The sequence below is a fragment of the Bubalus kerabau genome, chromosome 20 (genome assembly GCF_029407905.1).
Source record: "Bubalus kerabau isolate K-KA32 ecotype Philippines breed swamp buffalo chromosome 20, PCC_UOA_SB_1v2, whole genome shotgun sequence".
In the NCBI taxonomy this organism is placed as follows: domain Eukaryota; kingdom Metazoa; phylum Chordata; class Mammalia; order Artiodactyla; family Bovidae; genus Bubalus; species Bubalus kerabau.
In genome coordinates this window covers 57,635,847-57,649,633 of record NC_073643.1, presented here as the reverse complement: position 1 = coordinate 57,649,633, position 13,787 = coordinate 57,635,847, and the positions used below count along the sequence as shown (strand labels likewise).

General features: G+C 50.8%; 1 protein-coding gene across 1 annotated transcript; it reads left to right on the top strand.

The window, feature by feature from the left end:
* Positions 1-8,190: 8,190 nt before the first annotated feature.
* TRH (thyrotropin releasing hormone) lies at positions 8,191-9,531 on the top strand. The gene is made up of 2 exons (XM_055558764.1): positions 8,191-8,491; positions 9,014-9,531. Exons 1-2 carry the CDS (start codon positions 8,281-8,283, stop codon positions 9,529-9,531), a joined length of 729 nt encoding a protein of 242 aa, XP_055414739.1. The 5' UTR covers positions 8,191-8,280.
* Positions 9,532-13,787: the final 4,256 nt, after the last annotated feature.

Sequence of the window (13,787 nt, the reverse complement as noted above, 5' to 3'; positions counted from 1 at the left end):
AATGAGCATTTGCAGGAGGCTCTAAAGAATGTGTCCAATTATAAAGTCCACCCTTTCGACACCAGCATCTTTTACATATTAAATGACCTAACCCTTGGCATACAGCAAGAATGCAGGATTCAACTCTGAGACTGCTTGAAAAGTGGGATAGTGAGTGCAGACAGGCCAGTGGAGGCATATTACGTTTCTGAAAGGTAGCTTTCACAATAAAAAAGAAGATGGGATTTTTTTTTTACATTAATACGCCACTCATTTTAGAAAAAATATTTCCTCACTTAATATCTCCACATAAGGTGCTCAAGGGCTTCCCTCAGTTGGTGAAGAATCTGCCTGCAAGGTGGGAGCCCTGGGTTCCCTGGGTTGAGAAGATCCCCTGGAGAAGGGAAAGGCTACCCACTCCAGTATTCTGGCCTGGAGAATTCCACGGACTGTATAGTCCATGGGGTTGCAAAGAGCCTGACATGACTGAGCAATTTTCACTTTCTTCTAGGTGCTTAAAGGGTTCAAACTATTCTTCATATTTAGTATATATGTGTATACATGTCTGCATTCATAGTTTCTGAATATGTTGTCTTAAAGTCTGTATGTAAAAAAAAGAATAAATGGCCCACAGGTGGCAAGGGCTAAGAAGAGGGGCAGAAGCATGAATGTGTGAAACTTCACACGGTGGTTCTGTGGTTTTGTGAGGAAGCTGGTTTGTGGCCGGGTGCAGCGAAGTTGCTGAGGAAGGCTCGGCGGTGCATGGTGGGAGCAGACCCAGGCTGAGCCCCTTGGGGCACAGATAGATGCAGGCAGAGTAGAGCGAGAACCCAGGAGGAGACAGTGAACAGAATGGGATGAGACAGACGGGAGATTTCACAAGGAACAAGGGTTCCACAGAAGCTCCTCACTGGCTTTGCTATTCCTCTTTGCCCTCGATGTACTCACAATTAGCCAAGCAGACAGGGGGATGGTCTGAAAGGATAAATCAGCTCAGAGTTCTCCCTGCTTTAAGCCCTCTGTTGTGCCATTGCCTCGAGAACAAAATCCATCCTCTTTTATTTTCTACCACCAACAAGACCCCAGGAGATCAGACCCCTTCCCGTGACCCCCCTTCCCCACCCCACCACCCCTGTGTGCCCTGGGCTGGAACCATCCTTGACACTTGGATGTATGTTGGAAATCCTTGTTGAATAAAGAAATACATCCATGATTGAATTAACAACTGAAAAGTTTACAGTGGACTCATGATCAATAAAGTCATTGATCAATTGAGTTAAAACTCTCCAATGGAATTTGACTGGGGAAATTTTCAGAGTGAGTTTCTATGGAGAAAAGGCAGACACTGAAAGGACTCTTCTTCCTGGAATTTTTTGAGACAATTTTTATGATCTTGGGAAAGAGAGGATGCTTATTATGTATTATTATTTCTATTAAAGCTGAATAAAGGAAAGATCTGAATATTTAAAAGGTACCATTTGCTACAATTAAAAAGCTACCATGTACTGGATATAGAAACCACTAGAGGAAGATGTAACCGTTATGGGCAGCTGGGAAAACGGTACCAATGACCTCTTTGTATTATTTCTTACAATTGCATGTGAATCTACTATTATCTCAAAATTAAAATTTATTAAACCCTGAAAAAAATTAACAGGTAGGCTAGGCAGACCTTCTGCAGCTTAGGGTTGATAAAGACCCTACAATATCTGAGGGGCATCTCTGAACATGGAACAGAGGCTTTGAGACAGGAGGTTAGAGGAGCTCAGGGAAGGCAGGATCTGGAAATCAGAACTTTCCCAGGGTCTCAAGAGCCCTCATGCAGGAAGATATATGTGTGTGCATTTTGGGGTGGGTGGGGGTGGCAGTCGTGGGTACTGGGAGTTAGAAATAGTGTCCAAACCTCACCATTAAGTTATCTCATTATTCTTTTTCAAAAGCAAAGCTGTCTTAATCTGATAAGCAACTACAGTCTTGAAATCAAGCAGATTTCTATCATCAGGTGGGGGGAAAGAAAAAGCAAGTTGGAAAAGTATATGCAATATAATGACTGGACTCCTAGCTCCATGAGAGAGAGAAGGAACCTGACTTGTTATTCTGCTGGGTCCCTGTTTTAAAATATAAGTTTGAACATTATTCAGGTATGGTGAGACCAGTAGATGAGGAGACGAGTGGGAGTGAGCCACAGCTCCTAAGAGGACAGCACGCACCATGCAGGGCCACAGAGGGAAGTACCAGCATCCACCGGGAGTCAGGCAGAGGGAGCAGGGAGTGGGGGCGGGAAATGGGCAAGAACCTCTATTGTGGTTGCTCAGGAACGAATAGGCAGAGTGGGGTAGGCAGCTTTAGAACTGGCTAGTTTGAATAATTCCAGTGGACTCTGGAGCATCCAGACTGTCCCTAGTTGTCTGGTACCTGACCCTGGCTGATTACGGCTCTGGATTGGTTAGTTTGTATATGAAAGGTGCTCTCATGGGAGTTCTTTACTATCTCTAGGAACTGGCTACCCTGGGAGGGGCAGGCTCTCCAGAGAGTCAGCAAGACCCCAGAGGTCAAAGCATTAAAAATATATCCTGAGTATAGTACCCAAGGTCTTGATCAGATCCTCAGTTCAGTTCAGTTCAGTTCAGTCGCTCAGTTGTGTTCAACTCTTTGCCACCCCATGAATCACAGCACGCCAGGCCTCCCTGTCCATCACCAACCCCCAGAGTTTACTCAAACTCATGTCCATTGAGTCGGTAATGCCATCCAACCATCTCATCCTCTGTCGTCCCCTTCTCCTCCTGCCCCAATTCCTCCCAGCATCAGGGTCTTTTCCAATGACTCAACTCTTCACATGAGGTGGCCAAAATATTGGAGTTTGAGCTTCAGCATCAGTCCTTCCAATGAAAACCCAGGACTGATCTCTTTTAGGATGGACTGGTTGGATCTCCATGCAGTCCAAGGGACTCTCAAGAGTCTTCTCCAACACCATAGTTCAAAAGCATCAATTCTTTGGCGTTCAGCTTTCTTCACAGTCCAACTCTTACATCCATACATGACCACAGGAAAAACCATAGCCTTGACTAGACAGACCTTTGTTGGCAAAGTAATATTTCTGCTTTTCAATATGCTATCTAGGTTGGTCATAACTTTTCTTCCAAGGAGTAAGCGTCTTTTAATTTCATGGCTGCAATCACCATCTGCAGTGATTTTGGAGCCCCAAAAATAAAGTCTGACACTGTTTCCCCATCTATTTCCCATGAAGTGATGGGACCAGATGCCATGATCTTAGTTTTCTGAATGTTGAGCTTTAAGCCAACTTTTTCACTCTTCTCTTTCACATTCATCAAGAGGCTTTTTAGTTCCTTTTCACTTTCTGCCATAAGGGTGGTGTCATCTGCATATCTGAGGTTATTGATATTTCTCCCCGAAATCTTGATTCCAGCTTGTGCTTTTTCCAGCCTTCCATCTTGTGCTGATTCCAGATCAGATCCTAGTAGCTAATAAGGACTCAGTGGATATTCGTTGAAAGAAGGAAGGAAGAGACAGAAGGAAGGGAGAGAGCTGGCTTGTTGAGGACATCTCAGATGCCCTTACCATCTTCTCTGGTCCCTTGGGCTATATGGGAACCCCCATCCCACGCTCCAACCATCCAGAAACTTCCTAATAAGCAACTCGGACCCCTGATTACAGAAATGGGCTCACCAGGGAGTGATGTTCCCCCCACTTCCCCCTGCCCCTGGGAGGGAATCTCTTAGACTCAGACAAGATTCTGTTGTTTTGTTTATTTTTCCCATATTGCTTGTGGGTTTGTGGACAAGGAATCTGGTCCCATCATTTCAAGGCAAATAGATGGGGAAACAATGGAAACAGTGACAGACTTTATATTTTTGAGCTCCAAAATCACTGCAGATGGTGACTGCAGCCATGAAATTAAAAGACGCTTGCTCCTTGGAAGAAAAGTTATGACCAACCTAGACAGCATATTCAAAAGCAGAGACATTACTTTGCCAACAAAGGTCCGTCTAGTCAAAGCTATGGTTTTTCCAGTAGTCACATATGGATGTGAGAGTTGGACTGTGAAGAAAGCTGAACGCCAAAGAATTGATGCTTTTGAACTGTGGTGTTGGAGAAGGCTCTTGAGAGTCCCTTGGACTGCAAGGAGATCCAACTAGTCAATCCTAAAGGAAATCAGTCTTGAACATTCATCGGAAGGACTGATGCTGAAGCTGAAGCTCCAATACTTTGGCCACCTGATGGGAAAAACTGACTCATTAGAAAAGACCCTGATGCTGGGAAAGATTGAAGGCAGGAGGAGAAGGGGACGACAGAGGATGAGATGATTGGATGGCATCACCAACTCAATGAACGTGAGTTTGAGTAAACTCTGGGAGGTGGTGATGGACAGGGAGGCCTGGCGTGCTGCAGTCCATGAGGTCGCAAAGAGTCGGACGTGACTGAGCGACTGAACTGAACTTGTGGACAGGGAATCCTGGACAGAGAAAAAAAATCCAAATACCTCTAAGGGCTGCCAGTGAAAGAAAGCCCCCACCTGACCTCCCCTTCTCCGGCCCCCCAGCTCCCTGGCACTGTACTCTTTCATCCCTCCTGAAGGGATCTCCGAATACGAGAACCACAGTTCATCTCCTGCACCATCACACAGATGTAAAAATTATTCTCTGCTCTGCTTTGTTCACTTAACAATACATCCTGGAGCTTATTGCACATCGGCTAAGAGTGACATAGTACCCTGTAGCTGCAGATGGGCCCCAGTTGATTCAAGCAGATCTCTCCTGATTGACAGCCAACCAGGTTTGTTCCAGTTCTGGCTTCTGTGAATCTTGCTGCCCTGAATACCCTGTGTGTGTAATTCATGTGCAGGTGTGGGTATCTATAGGATGAATTCGGGGAACAGAATTGTCTTGTGGAAGGTGCATGCTTCGTGCTAAGTTGCCCCAGTCGTGTCCGACTCTTTGCGACCCATGGACTGTAGCCCATCAGGTTCCTCTGTCCAAGGGATTCTCCAGGCAAGAATACTGGAGTGGGTTGCCATGCCCTCCTCCAGGGGGTCTTCCCCACCCAGGGATCAAACCAGCCTCTCTTACGTCTTCTGCATTGGCTGGCAGGTTCTTTACTATAAGCACCACCTGAGAAGCCTTGTGGAAGGTACACATGTGTTAAATTTTCAGGTTGCCACCCAAAGAGATGGCATTGATTTACACCTCCACTGCTGTATATGAAAGGTAAGAGGTCTATCTGTCTGTCTGATTTAATGCTTAGCTAGGATGGCAGTTCTTCTAATCCTGGGGTCTGGTTGGGAGATCAAGTCTGGAATTTCAGGTTTGTAATCCAATCCCATCCAACCATCTGACCCTGGGGACACAACGTGTGTCTGGGAGTTGGGAAGGTGGTTAGGTTACCTCTCCGGACCTCAGTATCTTCACCTAAGAATGAGGAGCGGACTATAGCTGGTGATCTAAAAGTTCCCTCCCACCTCTAGTCTTTCTGCCTCTCTGAGTCTCTATGTCCCTATCTGTAAAGTGGGACTAATAGTCCCTATCCCACTTATCTTGTGATGTAAGGCTGATGTAAAGGTGATGTAGGGATGCAATGAGGTGGTGGACATGCCTGGAAAGCTAGATGCTCTGCCAAGGAAAGGAGTGACAACTAACACTCTCGGATTCCCCTTGCCAAACCACCAGCATGGCTTGAGACATACAACAGGTACTCCAAGTTTTGCCCGAAGAACTACTGTATGGGGAGGCAGAATAATGTTCAGACTGTCCAGAGGTAGAAGAGTCTTCACTGATGTTGTTCCCTCCGCCTAAAATGTGGTTCCCTTTAAGTATGCCTGGCACACTTCTATATCTCCAGGAGGGACCACGGAGCCTGGCACACTGTGGGCGCCCATTAACTCTTTCACTATGGAGGCTGTTCCCAGGACTAGTGTGACAATGCTCTCTTCCAAGACATCATCTGACTTCGGGGACTGATTGGTGCACAAGCTCCTTGGGATCGTTGCTTTTCTGCTCACTGTATCCCTTCACTTCCTTTGCCTGGGGTAGGTACATTCAAAAAAACTTCCTATCCAGGGGTCACAAACTCCAATGTCCCTACTCAATGACCAGAGCAACACACTGGGAAGACAGTAGAAATTGGTGGAGGGTGTGGTGACCCGGGGCAGCTGTTGTCAGGAGGAAATGCAAGCCCACTTTTTTCCCAAGAGATTTTCAAGAGAAGCCACAAATCCATAATTTCCCTGCGTTCTCCTGGCTGTAAAACGTCAGTTACTGAGTTTTTTCTCTGGCCATGGGATTTCCCAGGCAAGAATACTGGAGTGGCTAGCCATTTCCTACTCCAGGGGATCTTCCCACTCCAGGGGATCTTCCCGCCCCAGGGATCGAATTGGTGTCTCTTGCATTGGCAGGTGGATTCTTTTATCACTAGCGCCACCTGGGAAGCCCAACAGGCCAGTTCAGTTCAGTTCAGTTCAGTCGCTCAGTCGTGTCCGACTTTTTGCGACCCCATGGGCTGCAGGACGCCAGGCTTCCCTGTCCATCACCAACTCCCGGAGTTTACTCAAACTCATGTCCATTACAGTTTTGAAATTTTAGAAACTGAGGCCTTCCCTCACTGTAGAGATGAGAAAATTGGGCCCAGAGAGGGGGAGACATTTTCCAGAGGCAACACAGTCAAGATCAGAGCCCAGGTCCACTTGTCCACTTTCTTCCTCTCTGGGTCTCTCTCTTACTCCACCTCCCTCTCCCCCGCAGCCCCCAACTCCCCATCTTGACTGTCTCTGCGTCTTTCAGTCTCCCTGGCGTGGTCTGCTCTGTATCTCTCTGTGCATCTATCCGTCTCCATCTCCGCGTCTGTCCTGTGCGCATCTCTGTGCGATTCTCTCAGCATCTCTGCCTTTGTCCCCTAACCGGCTGTTCTCCTAGACATCAGACCTTCGAAGCTGGATGCAGAAACCACCCCGCTCCAGCATCCCATTCTGCGGCTCGTGCCTCCTCCTCCAGCTCCTCCGCCCGCCGCCCCCGCCGCCCCCGCCGCCCACGCCCCAGATTTCCGGCGGAGCAGGCAGGCAGGCGGGCCAGCGGGCGGGGTACCCACGGGGCCCGCTGCCGTCAGCGTCCCTTCCCGGCGGCCGCGACCCCTCCGCGCTGACCTCACCCGCGCCGCCGCCTCGCGCAGATATAAGCAGCGGCCCCGCGGCGAGGAGGGCAACCGGCGCCCCGGGTCCTACCAGCGCTCCTCGACTCCTGACCCGCCGACCCCAGACCCCGAATCTCCGGATCGGAGCCCAGGATCCCGGACCGGTCCGCGGAGCTCGTGCCGGGCAGGTAACCACTCTCGGTCCCTTCTCCCCGCGGGCGGCGTCCGGGGCCCGGGAAAGGGGGGTGCTTTGCCCGCCCTCCAATGCGCCCCGCGGAGAGCGGCGGCTTTGGAGCTCGGAGCGCTCCCGGGAGGGGCGCTGCACTTCCACCCCCGGGTCTTCCATGGCGCAGGCCGGGGCCCGACGGAGGCACGGCGCGGGCACAGGGCTGGCGGCCCCTCCCGGCGCGCACGTCCCGGCCTTTGGAGCCGCACATCGCGGGGAGGTTCGCATCCCACCGCTGCCGGGCTTCCCTAAGCTGGAGGTCCGCGCCAGGATGCCGGGGGCTGCGCTGGGCAGTCAAGGCACCGGCGGGAAAGCCTGGGAGTTAGAATTCGAATCCGAATCTTACAGACTGTTCACGGTGGCAACCGACCTCAGTCTGAGAATCTCAGTCTCGGAGCTAGAAATGGGATTTAGCCTATTGAAATTAGCCTCTTAGTGTTAGAATTTGATTCCTAGCCTGGCCCTAGAATCTTAGCATTAGAAATAGTCAGCGTTGCAATCAGAACGCTGTAGAAGGCGTGTCGGAATAAAAACATTGCTTTGGGAACCTTGGGGAAGCATTTTAGCCTGCGACGCTGCAGGTTAGCGTCCTGGCCGTTGGGCCCACGCCGCAATCTTGGTAGTTACATTCCTGTCATTGAGAAGTGGCCGTGGAGATGGGGTCCCTGACTCTCGCAGGTAGACCTGGGGGCGGGCAGGCTGTCCAAGCATCCTTAGGGCTGAGGATGCCCAGGACTCAAGGCAGGTCCTCCAGCTGACCTCACCCAAATGTGGCAGGTGGTCCTGCTCCCGGGAGAGCATGGTTGATCCTCCCCAGCTCACCCCCGGCCTCGGGTATCCCCCAGGACAGGAAAGAGAGTCATAGAGCAGGCTGGGACAGGAGCGCAGCGGTGTACTTTTTTTTCTCTTCCTGTCTCCCTGCCCCAGACGCCAAGATGCCTAGCCCTTGGTTTCTGCTAGCCATGGCTTTGACCCTGACCCTGACCGGTGTCCCTGGAGGCCGCGCACAGCTGGATGTGGCCCAGCAGGAGGCGGACCTGTCTGAGCAACAGGGCCTGGAAGACCTCCTGCGCCAGGCGGAGCGCCTCCTCCTCCTCCGGGAAGACCTCCAGCGACTGCGAGAAGACCAGGATGACAGCGTATCTGGTGAGGGCTGGGACTGTGTGGGGCTGCGGGTTGAGAGAAGGACGCCGACTGGAGAAGGTTAGGGGAAACCCGGCCACAGAGGAGGCTCAATCCCTGGGTGGGGAACATCCCCTGGAGAAGGAAATAGCAACCCACTCCAGTATTCTTGCCGGAGAATTCCATGGAGAGAGGAACCTGGCAGGCTACGGTCCATGGGGTCTCAAGAGTCCGACGCGACTTAGCGACTAAACCACCAAAGCCTCAGATAGGTACTGTTATTACCCTTCCCCACCCCCATTTTACTCAGAAGGAAACTGAGGCTCAAAGAAGTTGAGTTGCTTACAGTCACACAGCTGGGGAGTGGAACCAGAGGCCATGCCCTTGACCACCTGTGTGAGTGTGCCTGGGTCTATGAGGGCTGAGAGGCAGGTGCAAGGCCATGAATCTGGGTGAATGCTGTGGGAATCTGTCTTGCCTGGAAGGAAGGCTGGAGTGGGCATCTGCAGGTCACGGGGTCCTTCACTGGCCTCTTTCCTTCCACAGAGTCTCAGATCTTTCAACCCGATTGGTTCTCCAAGCGTCAGCATCCTGGCAAAAGGGAGGAGGAGGAGGCAGATGAGGGAGTGGAAGGAGAAGAGGAAGAAGGAGGGGCTGCAGGACTCCGCAAACGGCAGCACCCCGGCCGGAGGGACGACGTGGCGGCATGGGCGGTGGACGCGGGTCAGCAGAAGCGGCAGCATCCCGGCCGGCGCGCCTCCTGGCTTGGGTACGCTGTCACCAAGAGGCAGCACCCAGGCAGACGGCTGGTGGACCCCAGGGCCCAAAGGAGCTGGGAGGAGGCAGGAGAGGACGAGGATGAGGGTCAAGAGCTGATGTCTGAGAAACGCCAGCATCCTGGAAAGAGGGCCCTGGGGAGCCCGTGCGGACCCCGGGGACCCTGTGGCCAAGCCAGCCTTCTGCTGGGCCTCCTCGATGACCTTAGCCGGGGGCAGGGGGCTGAAGAGAAGCGGCAGCACCCTGGGCGGCGAGCGGCCTGGGCCAGCGAGCCCCTGGAGGAGTGATCCCCGTTGCCTGTAAACTCAGTTTGTGGTCTAAGAGCATCTTGAGCCCTGTGCACCCTACCCCCCTGTGACCCCCCCCCTTTCCCCCTCCTCCTTAGATGCCTGACCATACTCCCGAGCCCCCAGTTTACACACATGTCAAACTCTTGGCCTCGCCTGCCTATATCAGGGACGTGAGAAAGCCAGCCGATGAGTTCACACCCTGTGTCACCCCACTCGGCATCTCTGGCGAGGTGACAGACCCCAGAGTCCCTCTCCCCCACCCCGGCAGGCCTGCTTCCCTCCCTAGCCCTAAGATGAGCTTGCTGTGTCTTCTAAGGGACCCCCAGAGTGGAACAGGGTGCCACTGATGTGAGCAACCAGGAAGGGTGGGTGGGGTCCAGATCCAGCTTCCAGCCCTTGCCATGTGCCAGGATTTGCCATGTATACACTTCACCCCCGGCACCCAGGGTTTCGTTCTCTTCTGGGCATCCTTTTGTGGGTAGGAAGAGCCCCTCCCCACACCTGTGTTCTGCTTGGGAGAAACATCGTAGGTGGCTCTGTGCTGCGTGGTGGCTGCAGGAATAAACACGTGCAGGAATTTGTAAACGTCACCCTGGAAGTCGTGGCTCGTATGTATCCTTCTAGGCACCTTTCTCCTATCCGTGTTAATAAAACCTACATCTGGATAACTTCGGCGGTTGCAGTTATATCTCAGCTGGTGTGGGATTTATCTTTACAGCATTGAGAGGGGACAGGCTGAGAGTTCCCCAGCTCTGCTGAGAAGGGAATCAGGGAACTTGCAGGGGTGAAAAGTCCTCTCCACCATTCCCAGCTCAGAACAAGCTCCAGGGAGGTGGACGGGAGCTTTGGAGCCCATTTGACACCTGGGGAGACTGAGGCCTAGAGAAGAGGAGAGACTTGCCAGAAGATACCCAGCTAGCTGGGGCAGAGCCACGGGTGCGAGAGGCAGCTCAGGACCCTGACTTGGGTTTCCCTGATTGGTGACAGGGCTGGGCTGGCCCAGTTTTATAATCACCATCGTTCTTGGCAGGAACCAAGAGTTCATGTGTCATCTGGCAGGCACAGTGAGGACAGAGGGCCAGGCTGTGTTTGCGAACTCAAACCAGGGGCCGAGCAGGGAGGCAGGCTGGGTGTGGGACAAGAGGGAGTGGTGGGGACTTGGGCAAAAGTGGAAAAGTCCATCTGACAGCACTTCAGTCAAAAACTTTGACATCCTGTGAATCAAATAATGATAATAATAGTGACATATACCCAACATGTACTATGTGTCAGGCAGTTCTTAAGCACATTAACCATATTAATTCTGATCTTCACAATGATCCCGGGTGTTACTATGATTAGGCCAAATTTCCTAATCAGAAAACCAACATACAGAAAGCTCAAGTGACGTGTCTGGGGCTGAATTTGGCCCTTTCGTGGCCACCTTCCCACTTCTGACTCAAACTCTGAAATTTCCCTGGGTCTTAGACTGTGAGTCACACACCTTCTTTTCTGGTGGGTGGATGGGCTATTTGGCTTTCCTGCAGACAGCATTTGGTCACCTTCCTGGAGAGGGAAAGAAGGGTTGGAAGGGTGTCTGAGACTCAGTTCCCATCCTCAAGGAACCACAGTTCGGGTGGGCTGGGGTTGGAGGAGCTTATGCATTCACACGCGTCATCTCCATTAATATCCGCAGAAGTCTGCTGAACTATTGAGGCGTTGATGGATTTTTCTATTTTTGATGAGGGAACCAGCACAGAGATTAGGAACCAAGGTGCCTGAAGGTAGGGCTGGCCTTCCCTCTAGACCCCCTGGCTCTTCTTCACTGGACCATCAGGGTAAGCGGGGACCTAGCAGGAAACCCTCTGCTCAGAGACCTACTGGAAGGCAGACACCCTAATACTGGTAACACGGACCACTTAAAGAGCTCTTCCCGGGAGCTCAGGGCTTGCAGCTGCTTTCTCAGCCAGTTCCATGAGGCCCCAAGAAGCTGCCTGTCATGTCCTTTTTTAAAAAAAATACACAAGACTGTTTTGTTGTGTTTTTTGCTAATTAAAAAAATATATTTATTCTTTTTGGCTGCTCTAGGGCTTTGCTGCTCTGAGGGCTTTTCTCTAGTTGCGGCGAGTGGGGGCTACTCCCGAGTTGTACAGGCTTCTCGTTGCAGTAGCTTCTCTTGTTATGACGCATGGGCTCTGGGGCGCGCAGGCTTCAGTAGCTGCAGTTCCCTGGCTTTAGAGTACAGGCTTGGTGATTGTGGTGCATGGGCTGAGTTGCTCTGCGGCCTGTGGGATCTTCCCGGATCAGGGATCGAACCCGTGTCTTCTGCATTGGCAGGTGTATTCACCACCACTGAGCCACCAGGGAAGCCCTGGTGTGTCCTTCTGACGTTGAATGGCAGTTGAGTGTGGAGAAATGAAGTGCTTGCCCAAGAGCACACCCTACCCTCTGCTCCTTCCAAACGTGCTTGGTGTGGGTTGTCGTTACCTCTTCAGACATGGGGCCATTTGAAGAGTGAGACACCCGCTTCCCCAGTCATTTAATGATCCCCCTGTACCCCTGAGAGTGATCAGACCACGTTGTAGCTAGTAAAGCACGCAGGATAGACACAGACGGCAGAGCAAATCCGTCTGGCTGAGCAAAGCAGGCTTCCTAGAGGAGGAAACATCCAAGCTGAGTCACAGGATAAATAAGAGGGAAGATATTTCAGGCAGAAATAAAGAACATAAACAAAGGCCCAGTGGGGGAAAAAAAACCAATGTTCCTAGAGTGCTAACACTGGAAATCTGAGGGGTTTTGGCCCATTCCTTTCTTCGAGGAGAAATGTGGCCCATATTTCTCCTGTTGTCTAGCGCTGATCACAGCCCCTTAGAAGTGTGAGAGAGCAGTGTGATTTGGGAATGGAATCAAGGAAGCCTCTCTGGGGAAAGGGGCACTTGAGGTGAGCTCTGAAAGATGAAAGAAAAAGAAAACTTCCTAATCATTTACTCTGGGCCCAGACATCAGGCTTTGCCTGATGGGCACTTTTATCCCACTGTCCAGCACATATAGGTGATTTGTAAATACCTGTTGAATGAATTAATTACCCATCATAGTCATCTCCAGTTCAAAGAAAAGGATACTAAGAGAAAAGTAAGGTTAGAGTTAGTCTGAAACTTGGGGCTCATCTCTACCTAACCCCTCCTCCAGCGTCCAGTGTTTGGTATGTCCTATAAATTTTACCTCCTAGATCTGTCTCAAGTCCACCCATTTTCTCCCAGTTCCTCTGACACCCTCCAGGTCCTGGCCACCATCATTTGCTGGTCTCTGGCTTCCACGCTTGTCCCCAAAGGCCATTGTCCACACAGCAGCCAGAGAGAAGCAGATAGGACTATGGAAACCATACTGCTTAAGACCTCTTAGCAGCTTCCAACTTGCCTAGAATAAAATCCTTACCACGGCCCACCCAGTCGGCCTCTTTTCTGTTTCCTAAACACACCTCAGGACCTTTGTCTAAGTTTCTCCCTCCGTCTGGAGCCCCCTTTTCTCCTATTCCTCACATTCTCCAGATCAGTATCCTAGGGTATCCAAGGATACTTTTGAAGTATCCTAGGGTACTTCCTGAACTGTGGAGGTTAGAAAGCAGAAACTGCATTTCCCAGACTCCCTTGCAGCTCGAGTTTTGGGCTCACATTAAGGTGTCCGAGGGGAAGAAGTGAGATTGGGAAGGCTGCTCTGATGATTCCTGCTGGAAAGCAAGGTGATAGTGATCTGTTTCTGCAGCATCTTCCTGCTCTCCAAACTCCAGCTCTGAGAGCATCTGGAGTCAGTTGTTGAAAGCACCTTTCTGGCCAGCTTCGCAGCTATCATAGTATGTTCTTTTCCCTTATAAACAACTTTATTGGTGGTATATTTTACGTATCCTGAGATTTATTTATTGCAGGAATATACTTCAGAGATTTTTAGTAAATTTACATAGTGATACAACCATCATCATTAATCAATTTTAGAACATTTTCAGACCCCCAGTAAAATCCCCATGCCCATTTACAATTAATCTCTCTCCCTACTCTTAGCCCCAGGCAACCACTCATATACTTCTTCTCCATACATTTGTGTTTGCTGGATATTTTATACAAATAGAATCTACAGCATGTGGTCTCTTATGCCTGGCTTTTGCCAATTGGCACAATGCTTTTGAAGTCCATCCATGATGTAACACGTCTTGTTACTTTGTTCTTTTTGATTGCTGAATAATATTCCAAGTTGCTGTTATTGTTCAGTTGCTAAGTCAT

Excerpts from the sequence above, each read along its gene's own strand:
- TRH (XM_055558764.1), top strand. The coding sequence starts at position 8,281 with ATGCCTAGCCCTTGGTTTCTGCTAGCCATGGCTTTGACCCTGACCCTG. Across the intron at positions 8,492-9,013 it reads CCAGGATGACAGCGTATCTG|AGTCTCAGATCTTTCAACCC; the intron begins GTGAGGGCTGGG and ends TTCCTTCCACAG.